Source organism: Mytilus galloprovincialis, chromosome 14 (assembly GCF_965363235.1).
Source record: "Mytilus galloprovincialis chromosome 14, xbMytGall1.hap1.1, whole genome shotgun sequence".
Lineage (NCBI taxonomy): Eukaryota > Metazoa > Mollusca > Bivalvia > Mytilida > Mytilidae > Mytilus > Mytilus galloprovincialis.
In genome coordinates this window covers 52,823,157-52,842,842 of record NC_134851.1, presented here as the reverse complement: position 1 = coordinate 52,842,842, position 19,686 = coordinate 52,823,157, and the positions used below count along the sequence as shown (strand labels likewise).

At 31.8% G+C, this 19,686-nt stretch overlaps 1 protein-coding gene across 21 annotated transcripts in view; it reads right to left on the bottom strand.

Annotated features, from left to right (window-relative positions):
• LOC143058355 (uncharacterized) overlaps window positions 1-19,686 on the bottom strand; it is a 295,609-nt gene that overhangs the window by 255,141 nt on the left and 20,782 nt on the right. For 20 of the 21 annotated variants that reach the window (XM_076231837.1, XM_076231830.1, XM_076231829.1 and 17 more), the window contains exons 10-18: window positions 18,997-19,223; window positions 16,888-17,010; window positions 16,395-16,586; window positions 14,068-14,182; window positions 13,460-13,701; window positions 11,916-12,038; window positions 10,835-11,026; window positions 10,230-10,417; window positions 8,707-9,661 (exon numbers count right to left, since the gene is read on the bottom strand). In XM_076231837.1, coding sequence (XP_076087952.1) covers window positions 8,707-9,661; window positions 10,230-10,417; window positions 10,835-11,026; window positions 11,916-12,038; window positions 13,460-13,701; window positions 14,068-14,182; window positions 16,395-16,586; window positions 16,888-17,010; window positions 18,997-19,223 — 2,357 coding nt within the window. Of the gene's footprint in view, window positions 1-3,897; window positions 4,179-8,706; window positions 9,662-10,229; window positions 10,418-10,834; window positions 11,027-11,915; window positions 12,039-13,459; window positions 13,702-14,067; window positions 14,183-16,394; window positions 16,587-16,887; window positions 17,011-18,996; window positions 19,224-19,686 lie in introns of those variants that run through there. The other variant, XM_076231850.1, reaches the window with a different exon arrangement.

Here is a 19,686-nt window from a genome sequence, read left to right as displayed (position 1 = left end):
TAATATGTAACCTTAGATACAGTCAGAAGTCATTATAAGTTTTCATTAGATACAGTCAGTGGTCATGAGTGTTTATGACTAGTTTTAATCATATGTAAAATAAAAGGTCAAACTTAAAAAGAAAGGTCATGCAAGACTTGGAAATCTTTGAAAAAGATTTTGAATCATAACAAGACTCATTATCTAATAACACTGTTCTTGGGCTCATGTCAGTGTTCAAATTCTTTATTTCCTTTTGAAAATTCCAGCTTGTCATACATTGGCATATGCTTTAATAAAAAAAAAAACAATTACAGGAACCCAAATTTTGATTTGCATAATATTATATGCATTCTGTTTTAAAAAGACTTTTCTTCTGAAAATGTAATTATTTTGAATTTCAGCATTGAAAATCATGAAGGCAAATATCTCCAAAAGTCATTTTTGCACTTTTCTTTCTGACATAAAAATGCTAACAGAAATTCTGCTTTTTTGTGTCAGTAAAAGAAATGCAACTACATGCTACCAGTTAATGAGAACAACACAAAATCTAAAGGTCGAATGAAGCAGAGCAGAGCAGAAGCAGAGCACATAAAGATTTGAATACAATAAGCATGGCCTGACTTACTTAATTGATAAATAATCTAAATGTCACTGAGGGACATATAGAGTTTATGAACTCATCTACCTTTTCCCGGTCTGGGCAATACTCCCAGAAACAGGTAATAATGGGCAGCACTGGGCAATATGATTTTTTAAGCTTATTTTAACACAAAATAGTAAAGACTTGTTGTAGCTTCATAGTATTATAGCTAAATACAAAATGTATACAGATAACAATTGAGAGTCATTTCCAGAAGATTAAAAATTCAATTTCATTCTCTTCTCCACTTAAATTCTATCAATGTAGGCAACATACAAGATTTGCATATTATAGGATGAATTTCCAAGCATTGTATCAATAATCCAAACTTTACTGTTTCACCTTTAATTTATCAATCATACATTAAATGTACTGTACATAAACACTTCAAAAAACATCAATGAAGCTGCCTTTTTTTCTCTACCAAAGATCATAACTTTAAACAAATATATGTTAATGGTGAAAAACTTAAGCCATTTTATTGAAACAAAACTTTGATTTATTTTATTGAAAAAGGTCGTGAATATTCCTTAAATTTGTTACCACAATTATGGAACAATTTTATAGGCTCAGTAAACCGGTACTGGTCAACATTCAATAAATATTGACTTTCTTACATTAATTGATAAATGGAACCAATAATTTAGGCATCTTATAAAAGAGATAAGTATTTATTACATGAATTTCTATCAGATAGAAGATGATCTCAATCTATTATGTTTTGTCATCTAAGTGTATAAATCCTCTCAGTACTTTGATTAACCCTCTGAGGAATGTAAACATCATCAATTGGCTCTGTGCCAACTCTCCTATTTCTGTAAAATATTTCACACCCACAAAACAGCATTTCTTATCTAATCTTTATTCAATATGCAATAAATAAATAGGCAAAATTTTCAGAGAAAAAATTAAGGGCGGGTCTGATCTGTTTTCAATATAGATATATTGAAAATACAAATTATAGATATCATTATTTTGGGATCCCTGTAGCAGTCTAGCAGATATATAAATGTTGTATGTTATTAATGTTTTATATGAAGATGTAAATCTGATTACACATGGCTGCAGCAGTTCACATCTGTGTACAATAAATCATGAGCAGATATTGCCAATCACTTATACATGTACCTCAATAATAAACAGGAGATGTTCTTATTGTACTGTATTATATTAAGATGTCTTATTGTACTGTATTATATCAAGAGGTATATGTCCAAGAAAATTTAATAAATCCTTGAGGGTATGCACAACTCTTCTGTCACTCCCTAAAAGGAACCCTTCATTTACCAACATAAAAGGCAGTGTATCCAAAGAGATATCAGGAATTGATGTCCCATTGGATTTGTGACTCGGGTTGAAGTTCCCTATTTTGCAGACTAAATAAAGATAAGGGCTGCAACATTTTCCTGTTGAAGACAATTATTTGTAAATTTTTGACAAGTTTTACATGGTAAAATGTTGCATATTTAACCAGAATGAACCAATTTAAGCTTGTATCTTGCAACTCTTTTTCACTAGAATTTAAATTGCATTTGAGCTATCTTAATGCAAACAGATTCTTCCCAATACGACTTAGATTACCCCAGCATAAGATGACAAATATAAAAGATTCTTCCCAATACGACTTAGATTACCCCAGCATAAGATGACAAATATAAAAGATTCTTCCCAATACGACTTAGATTACCCCAGCATAAGATGACAAATATAAAAGATTCTTCCCAATACGACTTAGATTACCCCAGCATAAGATGACAAATATAAAAGATTCTTCCCAATACGACTTAGATTACCCCAGCATAAGATGACAAATATAACAGATTCTTCCCAATACGACTTAGATTACCTCAGCATAAGAGGACAAATATAACAGATTCTTCCCAATACGACTTAGATTACCCCAGCATAAGATGACAAATATAACAGATTCTTCCCAATACGACTTAGATTACCCCAGCATAAGAGGACAAAATATAACAGATTTTTTATGTAACCTGATAGAAATTCAGGAAATAAATACTCCTCTCTTTTATAAGATGCCTACTTTTATTGGTTCCATTTATATATATCGAGTGTAAGACGGTCAGTATTAAAAGGAACTTATTCAAGTAAAGAATTGTGATGTTAACTTGACCCTTCACTTCTTATTTCAATTCAGATAAGACTGTGTGTATATATTACATGCAATGAGCAATGAAGTTTCTGTTCTGTACATATACATGTACATGTATGTATACACGTATAAGGTAACTAAAATTCTGACTAACTACAGGTACTTTCTAAATGATTTCTTTGGCACTTTTGATGCAATGATGACTGAGAATTTCCTTTAATTGATATTGAATTGTAGTTTTATTTTTAATATGTTTACAAAGAATATAAATAGATTTTTTTGTAATTTTGACAAAATCTCCCAATAAGTCTTTTTTTTCAATAATTTGAATTAGTCCTGTAAAGACTCAGTTTTTCTTCATGGTTAAGGAAGCTTTGAATCTTAATTTTTGATAAAATTCTAATTATAAACCTCAAACAAAATATGGCTTAATTATTATAACAGGGATAACTATTTGTTTATATGGAGGGTACAGATTTGGGTGGGGAGGTGATTGGGACATTACCATTATTCGTTCCAACATTTATATAGTTTTATATTTTGTAATGGAAGAATGTTCACTATGAAAAGAAAAGAAGTAACCATACAGATGCATTGACTTTAAACATTCATAGCAGTGGCGGATCCAGAACTTTTCCTAAGGGGGGGCCGCTGACTGACCTAAGAGGGGGGCCGCTCCAGTCGTGCTTCAATGATTCCCTATATAATCAACCAATTTTTTCCCATGATCCGCCTATGCATAGCTTGAAAGACCACCATTATTGGTTTGCTGTCTGAGATCATTCAATTATCTCTTTTTATTCAAACATAATAATAATTCCAAGCATTCACATGTTTGGCAGATTTGATTGTTTTGGTTCCTCTATAAGCTTTACATGATTTATGGCTAATGATATCAAAACCATATGTCAATGATTTAAACAGGTGAACATCTCATTCCTATCTGTTTAAAGGTTAAGTTGAGCACATCAAAAAAGTTGGGGTAACATAGATCTATAAAGTTATTTTGTCAAGAACAACCTATCAAAAAAGAAGTATAAATACATGTATAACTAAACTGTCAGTATTCTACTAAAAATCTAAATTTAAAGAAATCTAACAAAAACAAAAACCCAACCCTTTTTGAAGCATAAAAAAGATGAAAGCCTATAATTGTACTCACACGCAGAATGGCCAAGACAACCTTGGATCTCCCTGATTGTACAGCTACTGTACTGATGGTCGTAGTAGATGGGGGTAATTCCGATAAGTCAGTGATGTCCGAGAATTTATCCGACATTTTGATAAATTTTTGAATGAAGTGCTAGCTTAGTGTTGAATAGCGGCACATTTAAATCGCACAAATTTCTTGATTATTAAAGGGGACATAAGCATGAATGAATATGCATGCAGAGAGCACTGGACTAGGCTCCTAACAGCTCAAACTTTCATCTTCAACTGAATTCAGGTACACAATTCACTATACCAAAATATGGAATATTCCAAAGGATTTCCTGTCAGGGGTATTCAATTATGCAATCAAAACATAACCTCAAAATTTCTCCACTGTAACTTATTAGAGTCTATCAAAATGTTCACATATGTAACTTATTTAAATACAATATCTCAGATTTCATACAGATTAAAACTGAAATCAATTAATAAACAACTTTGTTTTCTAAAGATTGTAACACCCCTAAGGTGAAAATATTTTGTGTTGCAGCAGATAAGAGGTCACATGATCTCCCAAATATGGACAGAGGTAATTAGTGATGCTACCAGATTATCCCCAGCAGAGATGATCAGTATGCCAATTATTACTGATAACTACACATGTGTTATATAAATTAATTAGATACAGTGACAAGAAATATCTTTTATATAATTTTTAATTTCTGTAAATGTTTTTTTCTGCCAAGTAGTTTATTTTCAAAACAACATATGAGATTACAATGCAGTCCACATTTAGCTTTTATCATTAGACATAAATCTCCCTCCAGTCATTTCTCTTTCTTGGCTTGTATATGAAAGACTTTGCCAACAAAAAAATATATCAAATGAAAATCTTTTTATATTGTTTCCATTATGTAACATTTTGTTTGAATTTATTTGCCAAAATGTATTTGATGTAAAAAATGTGTACAATATAATAATTAATTAAAATTGAATGATTTTTGGGCAGTTATCAGCAATGTATACTAAAAATGAAAATCTTCCCTAATTCTATTTGTTCATATATAGTTATCATAATAAAAATGTTATAAAAAACTAGCTGATTTTGTTATAAGATTTATTAAACCAACAATCCAAATGGCTTAAGGTTAATTTTGTCACTTAAACTTATAAAGGTCTTTGTACTGTATCATGGCTATTAATAAACATGTAATGTGAAATTAAAAGTAATTGCTAAAACAAGTACATCATTTGAAAATGGGAAGATGTTTTGTTGAATAAATGAGACTCTGATCTCTCTCAAAGGTGATTGATATATTGAGGAAAATAAATGTAAATATACATTAATATTTCTTTTCTATTTCAATTTGCTCTCAACAAAAAAATGCTGGGAACTCAATCTGCTTTTAGCTATTTAAATTCATTTCAATTCGGTCAGATTAAAAAAATATGTATAAATAAATATAAAATTAAAGGCCCTATCAATTGCCTATTTGTGACTCATTACATAACACCAATGCTACTGATCCATTATAAATAGGAAGTACACACTTATTACTCTAACTACTTCACATACTTTTAAATGTTTTTATTTTTTATTAAACAGATATAGTTTTGGACAGATATTTATTTTGTTTCAGATCAGATGCAACAAAATAATATTGATAGATTGATTGATTGATTGTTGTGAAACTACCTCATAATCTTTGAAAGTTCTTCAAAATAAGTATTGAAAAATTATTAGTCAAAACATTAAGCAAGCTAATCAACATTTTACATTTTGTCTTGCCAGGGCCTTTTATAACTTACGACACAAACACATTACAATCAAAACATTTAAAAAATTTCAAAATGTGGGGGGGGGGGGGGGGAATTATTAAAATTATGGGCTTTGCTCAATGTATAAGGCTGTACCCTGACCTATAGTTGTTAGTTTCTGTATCATTTGGTCTCTTTGGCAATCATACCACATCTTCTATTTTTTATATGAAAAAGCTTATGGTTGTCTTTCTGAAATTGGTTAACATCTCATCCCTGATTTTGTATTTACATTGTGTCATAGATCAAATGTATTAGTTCTGACAGTGTATATTCACTTGTTTGTGTTAATATGTCTTTTGTTTTGAGTAAAGCCACTTCAATTGATATTTTATAGTGTCTTTCTATGTTGTGATGTTATACTATTGTTTCAGGTAAGGGTGAAGGTTGCTACCTATTAAAACGTTTAAACCCGCTGCATTTGTTTGCACCTGTCTTAAGTCAGGAACCTGATGTTCAGGGGTTGTCGTTGTGGTTCATAAGTGTTTCTTGTTTTTTAAATTGATAAGACTGTTGGTTTTCCAATTTGAATGGTTATACGCTAGTCATTTTTTGGGGACCTTCATAGCTTGCTGTTCAGTGTGAGCCAAGGCTCCAGGTAGAAGACCATACATTGACATATAAAGAAGGTGGAGAATACTTCGATTTAAGAAGTTATAAATCTAGTTGTTATGGGCAACAGAATAACATACATGTAGGCTTATGCATATTACACTTTCTTTAATAACAATTAAACAAGCTGATAGGTTTTTCCGTTTTTTTATCTGATTCTCATCTTTAAAATATTTAAAGCATCAACAGACCCTGAATAAAAACCACAAAATTCTGTTTTATCTTGAAATGAATCAGAAATGATTCTACCAAATATTTGTGATGTTGTGCCAATCTCTCTGTCTGATAGAAGACATGCATACATCTTCAATCTGTCTGGCAACAATACAGAATTCCAGTAACTTGTTCTACGCATTTGCTCTTTGCAGCTACAGGTATTGCGTAATAAAATACGTAATATTCACAAGTGGCAGTTGTTTATAAAATAACATTTAGTAAAACATTAAATTAAAAGACATGAAATTATTAAAAACTTTTCACTTAGAAGCACAAATGACACACTGGTGGAAAACTGAATAGATGACAGCATTAAAATCCTACTAAGACAATGCATCTTGGTATCTTTCGTCCCTCTTTTACATTAAGGGCATACGATACAGTTTTGATCCCGTATTTAGTTTGATGAAAAATTGCATGTAGGCTATTTTTTGCCTGATTAAATCAAATATGTAATAAAAAATATATCTTCATGTGCTACTTTTTGAGTTAAATGAGGTCGAAATTTTGTATAATTGCTCAAAATTCGGATTTGTGGCCATATTTTCCCTTTCGAAAGAAAGACATAACTTTTTTGTTTTAAAAGATAAACAAATTGTTTTTTGTTAAATAATTTGTAATTTCTGTATTTCATAAATATCCTAAAAATTTATGCATTTTTTATTCAGAAATAACTCATATTCATCAAATGGTCATGAATTGAGAAAAAAACTTAATTTTTTGCTGTATATCTATCAAAATCAAAAAAATTGCACTATTTACAGTTTTACAAAATTTGGTTCATATAATCTCCCTGCAAAATGAAACAAAATGTCGTTTAAAAAAATAGGGGTCCATGCACTCGTTTTCAAATTAAATCAGTTTGAATGCTAAAAATCAGTCGAAAAAAGCATCTTTTCTTGATATGTCACAGTTTGACGTTGCGAAAATAACATTTAACGTAAGCAACGTCGTTACCTCCCCTGTACTGTATCGTATGCCCTTAAGGTTGGTTGGCAATAAACCCAACAATAAAATGTGATGTGGTCTCAGGATGTGATATGATTACCAATGAGAAAACTATTCAACAGTTTCCAAAATAAGCGATTGAAGCAACTTTAGGTCAATATCCAGCCTTCAACAATGAGAAAACCACATAGTCAGTAATATAAGGCTGAAGTATGTCAAAACATGACAAAATTCTAACAAAAACAGGCCCTTTTCATACATATTTGACAAAACATACTTTTATTTACTAATTATCAAGAAGATCACCTGTAATAGTTTATATATTAGGACTTCTATCCTAGTAATGGTTGTCATAATTGTTGATAAGAAGGTTCTTACATAAATCCTTTTATTAATAGACGAAGCACCATAGGGATTAAATTGATTTCCCATAGTTTGAAATGACCCACAGAGGAAATATCCCAAAATATTTTCTTGACCTTTTTTTTAAAAGTTGTCTCCCAAAATATCTATCTAAGTTCCTCCCAAACCTACACTCCCCTTCAATCAATACTTTTCTGCAATTGACCTTAGTAAAGACACTGGATTATATATATACTGGAATGATGTTTGTTTCTACTTTCACAAGAGGTTACCATTAAATATAAACATGGTCTGGTGATATGTCATTGGCAGACAACAGATTTGGCAACCTTGTTCATGTAACAGGTAGCACTAATAAACAATACATATCTTAGTTACATTATTACTTATCATAACAACACATACATTTTACTGTTTTACTTCGTTTCAGTTTAATCTTCTTAAAAAATCCTTCGATACTCTTACCGGCATTTGGATAAAAAATATACTCTTTGATTTGTAGGTGAATTTCGTTTTATACACTGCTTAAAAAAGACACCTACACTGATCACCTAATGATTTACACAAGAATTTTTTTTGGTTTGATGTTTTAAAATAGCTTCAAGTTGAATTCAATATAAAATTAATAAACAATGTTAAAGTGATCAAAATTTTCTCCCAAATTTGGAAGGTCAGTGTAGTTGAGTCAAGTATAAATGTTTTTCAATAAAAATATGTAACTAAAAGTTTATGTTCAAACCCTGTGTTTCTTTCATTCCTGTTTTTTTAATATTCTGTCATGATTGTGAAAATTTGTCTACATTTTGTGTGTCCGTGATAAAAGCAGAAAATCAGTTGATGACTATATCATTAAAGACTTTACCTCCTCTAGCTGTTGTTTCAGTAAATCATTTTCTTCAGGTCTCTGTTGTGTTGTCCCATATGGAGCCATCTCAGCATATTGTAGATGAGGTGCCTGGTCTTCATTTCTTTGTTGTGGGGCAGTATTATAAGGACCGATCTCTGCATATTGGAGCTTAGGAGCAGTATCATGTTCTATTTCATCACTAACTGGTCTCTTGTCTGCATATTCTCCAAACTCAGCATACTGTAGTTTAGGTGCACTTCCATGAACTGCTTTCCTATTGTCTACAGGTGGGCCTGTACTATATGGACCAATGTCAGCATACTGAAGTTTTGGGGCATCTTTTTCTGTGTCATATTGACCAAATTCAGCATACTGAAGCCTTGGAGCAGTGTCTGTTTCCATGGGCTTTTGACCATAAGGTCCAATTTCAGCATAATGAAGTTTTCCACTGTCATCACTTCTTTGTGGCTGATGGGTCCCATAGGGACCAATTTCAGCATAATGTAAGTTAGGGGCACTAGCTTGTAATTGACTTTGGTCTTTTCTTATACTCCTTTCTCTCCTTGGTTGTTGATTATACGGACCTATTTCTGAGTAATCACTAGTTTGTAACTGATTCTGTGGACGTTTTACTGAGGCATATTCCACACGTGTAGCTGGAGACCTAAAATTTCTAGGCACGTTTGAAGCATGTATATTTGCTTCTGATGTCCAAGGTCGTTTTGGAGTTTTTGGCACTGGTTCTTCATAAATAGATTTGTCATGATCATCGAAAGCAGTGTTTGTTCGGTTAGGAATTGTGGGTATTGTTCTTTGTCTCTTTGGAGAAAACACTTGATCAACTTGTGGAGGTTGTTTGGTATATTCCATTTCTCCCCAGTATCGATCCATGTCCACTTTCTTATGTTCCAGTTTTCTCAGTTTACTGTTTATGGTTGCTGCAGCAGATTGGTCTTCTTGAATTTGTCTTCTGAAAAGAAATTAAATTTTTTTTTTATCACTTTACTCACAGCAAAATATATATCATATTCATATACTTTTGGATTATTTGGAGGTTTGTTTAAGCCTGCATCCCATTTAAGGCTTTCTTATACAATGTTTGAAATGCTAAGATTATTACCTTGTTTTTTATTCGCAACATATTCCAGCTAACAAGGTTGTCATATATATTTATAAGTCTTTACTGGACAAATAAAGGTATTGACTACAGACACTGGACAACTGGATTGGATTTTTGTCCAAATGATCCATGGAAAGACATTTTTACACAAAAAAAGAATTACATTAGCCACATGAGTACAAATTAAAAATATGCCTTTAAAAACCTATAAAATCCTAAATATTTATCTATTCTCATATCATATAGCTTACTTCAATACTTTGTTTTCTCAACATTTAAATTTGATAGCTCATATTTCATACGCAATCTGAAGATTGCCCTATAGAATTTTTATTCTGTCCTTAAGTGGTGTAAAGCTAAATTTTAAAGTTAAAGGGAAGTAATTCTTGAATTTATTTCTAAAAACATGTAGAGTTACCCTTCTTGTTGAACAACAGGTAAACTCAGTCTTTCTAACAAAGCCTTTCCCATATGCATTGTGTCCTTGTAATCTTCATCAACTTGATGTTTTAAGGGAGAGAACTTCTGTAATACTTCAGGAACAGTTTGTTCCCTTGACAATGTCTGTGAAATGGCTAGCAAAATCTTTTCAATGTTGTCAAAAATCTGTAAATAAAAATAACATTAAACCTATATGTGCAAAAAACTTTCTTTTTGTAGGTTCTGTTAGATTAATTAAAATTGAAAAACATGGAATATAACAACTTTAAACAGTTTAAAAGATTATCAGAAAAGACATTAATCTCAAGTTTACATGGCTTTCTTATTTAAATCAAAGTCTCTTACAGATAATCTGATCTAGGAATACAATTATCACTCCATCTTGTCATAAAAATTGAAAATCACATGGAATACAACAATTTTAAACCGTTTTAAAGATTATTTAAAAGACATTATTTTCAAGTTCAGATGGCTTATTTATACAAAACAACATCTCTTACAGATAATCTGATCATTTGCAGTCTAGGAAAACAATTATCACTTCAACTTTTCATGGAAAGCTTTCAAAAACTAATTTTTCACCTTTTCTACTGATGCCAAAAACATGGCCGATACTGTGAGTCTATTTGCTCTTTCATTTGTGCCTTGTGAGAATCTCCACCATGCATCATCTAACCTCTGGGTCATTTCATTGTTAGGTTCAAGGTCGTGTCTTAACGATCTTCTCAGAACCAAAGCTGCTTGCAGAAGCTGTTTACCATATTCATATGTACTCTAAAATATATATATATCCAAATCAACAATTAAATTTCCATTGTAAGAAGTTCAATAGTCACCAGATTTCTGAGGTTATAATAAGCATGATAGTTTCTCTGATTACAATTATTCCATAAAACTTACATGAAATTGCATTGAAATGTAAGTTTATATGAAACAAGATTCTCTATTGATATTTTAAGTACGTTGTTTCTGTGGTCAGTCAACCTTACTTGAGATTGGAACCAAACTTACATTTGTTTATTGTAAGATTCTGGGGTCCATATAAGCTCATAAGGCCCTGATAAGTGTAAAGTAACCAAAATAAGTGTAGAAAGGCCTTTCCAGATGATAACTTTATTTATTGCATAGCAATATAATATTTCCCACAGAAAGTAACCAAAAGTTAGCATGCAATAAATTCTAATATTGCACTAGTGTAATAAATCTTCAAAATTCATGACGTCATCAATGACAAAACCTTAGATTAAACCAATTTTTACTTTCAAATATTATATTGCTATACAAAAAAAGGGTTATTGCATGAATATTGTCCCTCCAAGCTCATGCAATATAAAATTCTACTCAGGACAATATTCCATAATATTCATGCAATAACCCTATATTATGAACTACTATAAATTCAGATATTATTGCAAGGATTTTATTAATGCGAATAATGCGACTTGGTGAGTATTTCCGTAATAAAAACTTGCATTTTGATAACTAAACTATAGATCTGTATGTAAATTTTTCTTGAAACACAATATTTAAACTCGCATTCGTGTCCATTTTTGAATAATCACAATAATAAATGCACGCAATAATTTCTGAATTTACAGTATAAACTTGTGTACAAATTACTAATTTTAGCAAAATAAAGGCCCATTAAAACATGCTGACTGACCTGAGCAGTTGATTCAAACTTTTTGTGATCATTCTGTAGTTTCTCTGCCTCTTCATGAGTTTTACCCATGTTAGTATGCGTGTTAGCCATTACTCCACATAACTCTAAAATCCACATTATAGCCTGAAATATAGAAACAATTCATAACTGTCTTGTGTAACAAAAGAAAAGATTTTAGTTTGTTGAGTTTCAATAGAAACTGATGTCAGGCAGATTTATTGTAGATTTTAGTCTTTTATTAGTTCTAATTCTGTTTTCTTGAAATGCCCCAATGTAGAATTACAGTGAAACCTGGGTCAACCGAACCCTGATAAAACCGAATTCCAGTTTAAACCGAACAATTTTCAAAGTCCCACAAAATTTCCCTATCAATTAACGTTAATCTAACCTGAAAAAACCGAACCCTGTCAACACCGAATGCTTTTTGAAGGCTCGTGAGCAAATTTGTATCTAAAAATTACCTGTCAAAATCGATCAATACCAATCAAAACAATAAAATATAATTAATTATTTGCATGATTTAATTAAACAAACACAGGATGGCAGAGTATCCCCGAAGGTATTTGAGGTTTAATGAACTTGTGAGTTGTTATTACAAACTAATTAGCATGTCTGTGTCCATGTATAAAGTGATTTTTTTGTAAAGAAATGTTAAACTGGTCAGCTACCCCCATCACCGATAATGACAAGAAAGGAACTTTCCCTCAGATCAATTAAATGCACCTTACTCAAATAATTACGGTAAAAAAATGGAAACTGCCATTCTGTAGCTAAACGGTTTAATTAAATAATAGTTTTAAAGACTTTCACCGGATTAAGAAGTCGTGCAACAGAACAAGGTCAATGGATTTCGATTGCTGGATTCCCTTTAGAGGCCCTATATATTTGATTTGAATGCTCCTGAAGACTTCCGTTATATGACAGTGACTGTGAATCTGAATTGGTCAGTGAATTAACGGATGAGAAAATAATTATAAAAAGCAAAATCGCTCCACGTCGGACATCTCCCAACGACGAGCTTGATTGACGGAGTGGCGTTTGATTTATAAACAAAAATGTAGCAAAACGTCTATCTGTTATCTTCTTTTATTTTTACATTTACGTCTAAATCAACACAAAAATAAACTGTCGGCTGTTGTGTCACCTATTATTCCTGCCAAAATTATTTTGGTGTCGACTTTCGTCTACCTCTACAATCCCAACACCTGTGAAAACCGAACAAAACGCAAAGTCCCGTGGGTGTTCGGTTTGGACAGGTTTCACTGTATCAGCATCTAGCAAATTTCCACTCAAACCTGGGCACAAGCAGCATCTTTAAAATAGAATGAGGTATGAGCTTTTGCTTGGACTTGATAGCTAATTACTGTGACTGAGGTAAAAAGAATCCAGAAAAGTGATTCTTGGTGAAAAATTTTCCACAGCCGAGTATTGGTATTTGTAATATAAGTATCTGTTCACATGTACATAGCTTCAGTTTTGTATAGTTTTATCAGTTCAGAATGATGTTCACATGTACACAGCTGTGGTTTTTGTAATAATTTTACCTGTTCAGCATCATGTTCACATGTACAAAGCTGAAGTATCTGTTGTAGTTTGAGTTTTCTAACATCGGCCAGCTCATCACAGCGTAACTTTCTCTCTTGTAATTCCTCTAGTGATTGGTTGATGTGTTTGATATGGCGAGAGTAGTCTGGTGTTATGTCTTTCCCAGAAGCATTTTTGATTGGTCGAGACATTTCATCCAAAAGACTTTGTCCATCCCCCAAAGTAGACTGTGCTGCTGAATCTACAAAATAAAAATCTAATTAACATGGAACAATAACTTTGTATTAGTATTGTGACTATTAGATGGAAACTGTCCACAATCTGAATTTCTAATATCTACCTGAAAAGAAATATTTAACAAATGGTGTAGCTTTTTTTTTATCATGACAGTCTTTGGACGGTTATCAATCTTAAATCATGCACGAATAACGAATTTGTTTCACTTAATATTTATTAATTCTAAGAACGATTCATTCTAAGAAATCAATTATAACATCAATTTTTCCTATATTGGTCATAACTATCTCATAATATGTGAATGCTTAATTATAATCAAACAAGACAATCGGTTTTCAAAGTATCCTAACAGTCATTTCACATAACTTACTAATAGAATCACATTTATCCTCCAGAATGTTCAACTCTTTCTCTGCTGATTTGACATCCTCACATTCTGGTTCAGAACATACTAGCTCCAGCAAATCATCTAATTTCTTAGAAAACTGAAACACAAAATTCAAATTTACATTTATATTATAAACATATTAGTTGTAAACTTTTGAATAAATCAAACTGTACTTCTTGTCTGAATCTGTTTTGTCAAATATGCCTTTCTCTTTTCTTTTCTAATTCAGACGTCAGATGGATATTCTTTATACACCAGAAACTTATGTTATATGTGAAATAAAAGTGACCCATTTGTAGTGAATTGTTATCCAATAATTAGTTATGTTTAACAGTGAATAAACAGCTGGTCAACAGATTTTTAGTTTGTTTTAATGTTGTGTTGTTACATAACTGCCAAAGGTTATAGGGTAAGGGTTATAGGGTAGGGTAAAGAGCTCACAAACATATTTGACCCCATCTCCATTATTTCTGTGTCTGTCCAAGCTGGTATTCCAGTGGTAGTCATTGGATACTAATTGCCATATAAACCTTTTTTTGCTTGATGTTATTAAACTCTAAATTATTATTTATTAATCTTTACATCCTTGTCCTTTGTTGGATAGTTGCCACATCTCCCTATCTGTTCTTGGAACAGTAAAGTTTTAATACATATAACCTGGACAGGAACCATTATGATCAAAATGTAAAGACCCCCTTCATAGAATATAAAACTCTACAAAAGGCTTAATTTTATGTCTCAACCTAACTCTTCATATATTTCTTATAGCAGTTAGAATTTGTTTCCTATTTTATTTTTTAATTCATCCAGTTTCATTTAGAAAGTTCAAAGAGTAAAACAAAAACATGTTAAACAGTGTTCTCCGTCAAGTAAGATTACAAACAGTTATCTACATTGAGACCTTCCAGAACCAAAAACAAGTTATTAAAGAACAAACGGTTAATTTTCATTAAACTGGTCAGTGAAATTCAATATTTTATCAGGAGCAATTTAAAAACTTGCAAGATAATGAAACCATACTGATCAATTGACTCTACCTGAAAATAACCTGTTTCACCTCAAAAGTTTCGTTTTCCAACAACTTTTAAATAGCTCATGATATTAAAAAAAATATGAAGTAATCAGTAGCACAAAAATTAATTGGAACTAGAATAGGTAATTATGACTTAATAATTAATCATAAGAAATAAAGTTCTCATCATTAGATAAACAGATAAAAAGCACAATAGAAAAGTAAAATAACCAGAGAGAACAGCAGAAACCTTAGTCTCACCGTTTAGATTCACACATGAAAACAAATTTGTTAATCAAAAGATTCAGAACATTTTAGGAACTCAAAGCATTTCAGAATTTAGAATCTTGTTAGGAAGCTTTAAAAGATAAAAAAAAAATACATGATCAAACAAACACACAACACATAAACTTATACCTTCCCATATTCAATCCAAAACTGTCTCTTTTTAAGAACAATATAATAATGTTCACAATGAAAATCTATTATATAAATCATGTCTTCTTAATTTTAGGTTTTGTAAATACATGTACCATGTCAGGTACGTTATAAAACATTTATAAAATTGAATACTAAAAGTTTGTCAGGTTTATTTTCAGGATTATTTAATATCAGTTAAATCTTGACGACAGCATACTTACTGATTTATGTTTCTGAAAGATTGTGTTGAAAATTTTTAAAAACAATATATATTTGTTGTCAAAACAAGGCTGATATAAACTTCCCTGATCCAATCTAATATTCAAATATAAACCATAAATTGTGTAATATATCCATAAACCAAAAGGATGATGTTTAACCAAATCCTATACCATCATTTACAGTCATTCTAGGACAAATCGCATGCCACAGGATTAAAACTTGTAAAATAAGTTCTTGAGAGTTAAGACAAAAATAGTTTATTGCAAGGGTAGAGGCTGAGTTTATTGAATTACTGAATTCTTCAAAAATTGGAGAAAAAAAAATTAAAATTAAATTAATTATCTTTTCAACATTAGCTTGACAGTAATTTTAATGTAAAGTTAGTTTTAGGCATTGCAAAGACAACTATCAATTACAATAATTAGTTTTTGCCATGGAAGAGAATTGTTAAACCAATCAATTACTCAAACTTATTTAACTATCAATTAACAAGGGAGATAACAATGGTGAAATACACTGAATACTGGACCTCTGTTTTGAATAGAGATTCTACCATTCATTCCCCAAGTAAAATGATCTAAAATGGTATACTACTTTTTCGTAGCACTTTTAAAGCAACCATAACTTAACATATTTTTTGTAATTTTGATTATACCTCTTGTGCCAGCCTATGGAACCTAACAGATGTAATTAACAAGTTCCTTCGTCTTTCTAATCGGCTGGCAAAGCTCCTGAACACTGTATCCATGTAATCTCTGGTTGATCTGATGTCTTCTGCTCCTGTAGGATCTTCTGCTATCAGCTCATCTGCTTTATGTCGTAGTTCAGCATACTGACCATAAGTGTCCTGATAAAAATATCATATTTTTATCAAACACAAGTGGGGTAAATTACAAATTATCACAAATGAATAAAGTATATAAGAAATGATTTAAATCTTGTTGTTAGCACTTTAAAAAAACTTCAATATCACCCAAAAATTAAAAGATTTAACTTTCTTCAATTCAGTTATTATACTTCCCCAATTTTTAAATTAATGTCATGACTATTTGATTTTGTGCTTTAAATCATATTTGGATGGAAAATGAGGACATTTTTTTGTTGTTGTAAACTTAGCTCTGCTACATACAATAATCTACAATACATACTGTACACTTTATTTCTAGCTCTTCATGCCGTTTCCTTAAAACATCAGCTGTTTCATAAGAATCCCCAATGTCTGTCTGAGATGCCAACAATTTTTCTCCTGGTCCTAAAATCCAGCTCAAAACCTATAAAAAAAATAACTCAAATAAATGTTTCCCTCTTCTACATAGATCTGGACAGGTTGAAAAATAATGGCAGCCATGTAGGATTGGTTTGATAGGGCAATTAACTGTTATTCTTACATCAGATCAAAACAATATATGAAAAGTCTTTCAAGAATAAACCTAATACAGGGTTTAAGCTTTTTTTGTTGGCTCTGAAATGCTTATTTCAATGTCAAATACCTGATTACTAACAACTATATATCATGAACCTATTGTGGTCAAATATGGTATGGGTTGGGAAAACTAGAGGCTCTAAAGAGCCTGTGTCGCTCACCTTGGTCTATGTGAATATTAAACAAAGGAAGCAGATTGAAAATTGACTACAAAGGTCAATAACTCCTACAGGGGTCAATTGACCATTTCGTTCATGTTGACTTATTTGTAGATCTTACTTTGCTGAACATTATTGCTGTTTACAGTTTACCTATATCTATAATAATATTCAATATAATAACCAAAAACAGCAAAATTTCCTTAAAATTACCAATTCAGGGGCCGCAACCCAAAAACAGGTTGTCCAATTCATCTGAAAATTTCAGGGCAGATAGATCTTGACCTGATTAACAATTTTACTTCATGTCAGATTTTCTCTAAATTATTTGGTTTTTGAGTTATAAGCCAAAAACTGCATTTTACCCCTATGTTCTATTTTTAGCCGTGGTGGCCATCTTGGTTTGATGGCCAGGTCACCGGACACAATTTTTAAACTAGATACCCCAATGATGATTGTGGCCAAGTTTCAAATAATTTGGCCCAGCAGTTTCAGGGGAGAAGATTTTTCTAAAAGATTACTAAGATTTACGAAAAATGGTTAAAAATTGACTATAAAGGGCAATAACTCCTAAAGTGGTCAACTGATCATTTTGGTCATGTTGACTTTTTTGTAGATCTTACTTTGCTGAACATTATTGCTTTTTTACAGTTTATCTCTATCTAAAATAATATTCAAGATAATAACCAAAAACAACAAAATTTCCTTAAAATTACCAATTCAGGGGCAGCAACCTAACAACGGAATGTCAGATTCATCTGAAAATTTCAGGGCAGATAGATCTTAACCTGATTAACAATATTACCCCATGTCAGATTTGCCCTAAATGCTTTGGTTTTTGAGTTATAAGCCAAAAACTGCATTTTACCCCTATGTTCTATTTATAGCCATGGCGGCCATCTTGGTTAGTTGGCGGGGTCACCGGACACAATTTTTAAACTAGATACCCCAATGATGATTGTGGCCAAGTTTGGTTAAATTTGGCCTAGTAGTTTCAGAGGAGAAGATTTTTGTAAAAGTTAACGCCGGACGCAGGACGACGACGACGGACGACGACGCCGGACGCCGGACGCCAAGTGATGAGAAAAGCTCACTTGGCCCTTTGGGCCAGGTGAGCTAAAAAGAGTATACATTAGAAAGATAACAAGTGGTTTTTTTAAGAGACACAGATTTTTACTTTATTTCCACTTAAAATTCATAGGTTTGTTTTCTCATGATTATATGGATGAGTAGATTATCCAGTGGCAAATATTACATACACATCAGGGCAAGAACATGTTGCTTGATATAATTGTGAACCCTGCTTAGTACTATACAGACATGTTAACCTTATATAGGATATTAAATTACTACAAATTCAGAAATTATGGCAATGTTTTTATTATTGCTAAAAATGCGTCAGAGTTGTAAACGAAATAATCTAAACTCGCATTTTGAAATATTTTATATGAATTAAACAGGTTTTTTCTCAAAGTTGTAAAATTTAAAATTGCATTTAAGTCTAAAATGACAAAATCGCAATCATAAATGCACGCAATAATTTCTGAATTTACAGTAATTTTGTCATTATCAACTACATCACCTCTTAGATGTACCCCAACTGCAGGCTTGCTACCACAAGATTACAGACGAGGTTTTTTAAAATCATTGGTTGTTTTCCCCATTTAGAAACTTACTGCTTTGATATGTCTCTGTAAATCTTCAAACTTCTGATTGGTGATAACTGATCTGTCCTCATCCTCTAATAAGTTCTCTAACTTTTCAATACGGTTCTCCATATATTGGATAAGTCTTTTGACCTGTTTCTGAGCCTCTAAGTGGTCTAACGTACTCACAGGTTCATCGTCACCAGGAGGTATAACTATGTCCTCTTGATGTTGTAATCTGTTTAACAGATCCTTACCTACAAGTGCAACAAAATATCCAAAGTCAATATACCATCACTAGGGTCATGGCCCTTTATAATCTCTGAAATAGAGCTAGAAATAAAGTTCACAGTGATATGCCCTTATGCCATGGATGAACAGATGGCTACATATGATTCTGACAACAGAAATTGGCGGCTTGTACACCATTATGTAGATTTAGGACATAACACATAACAAGTTTCAGTAGGTTGACAACAGCAGAATTGAAATGTAAAGGAAATTTGCGGACAAGTGTCATTTCACATAAATATTTGTTAGATACATGTACCTTGTGCTACATAAAAGTAAATATAGGCAATTTTTTTTCTAAAACTTGTGCCTGTAGAACATATGTATTTTTATTAATCAGGGCTTTCCATTGAAGCCGGTAGCCAGCGGATATCTGCCGTTTACGGTGGCTTCAAGTGCCAGCTACTTCACTGACAAAAATATAAATTC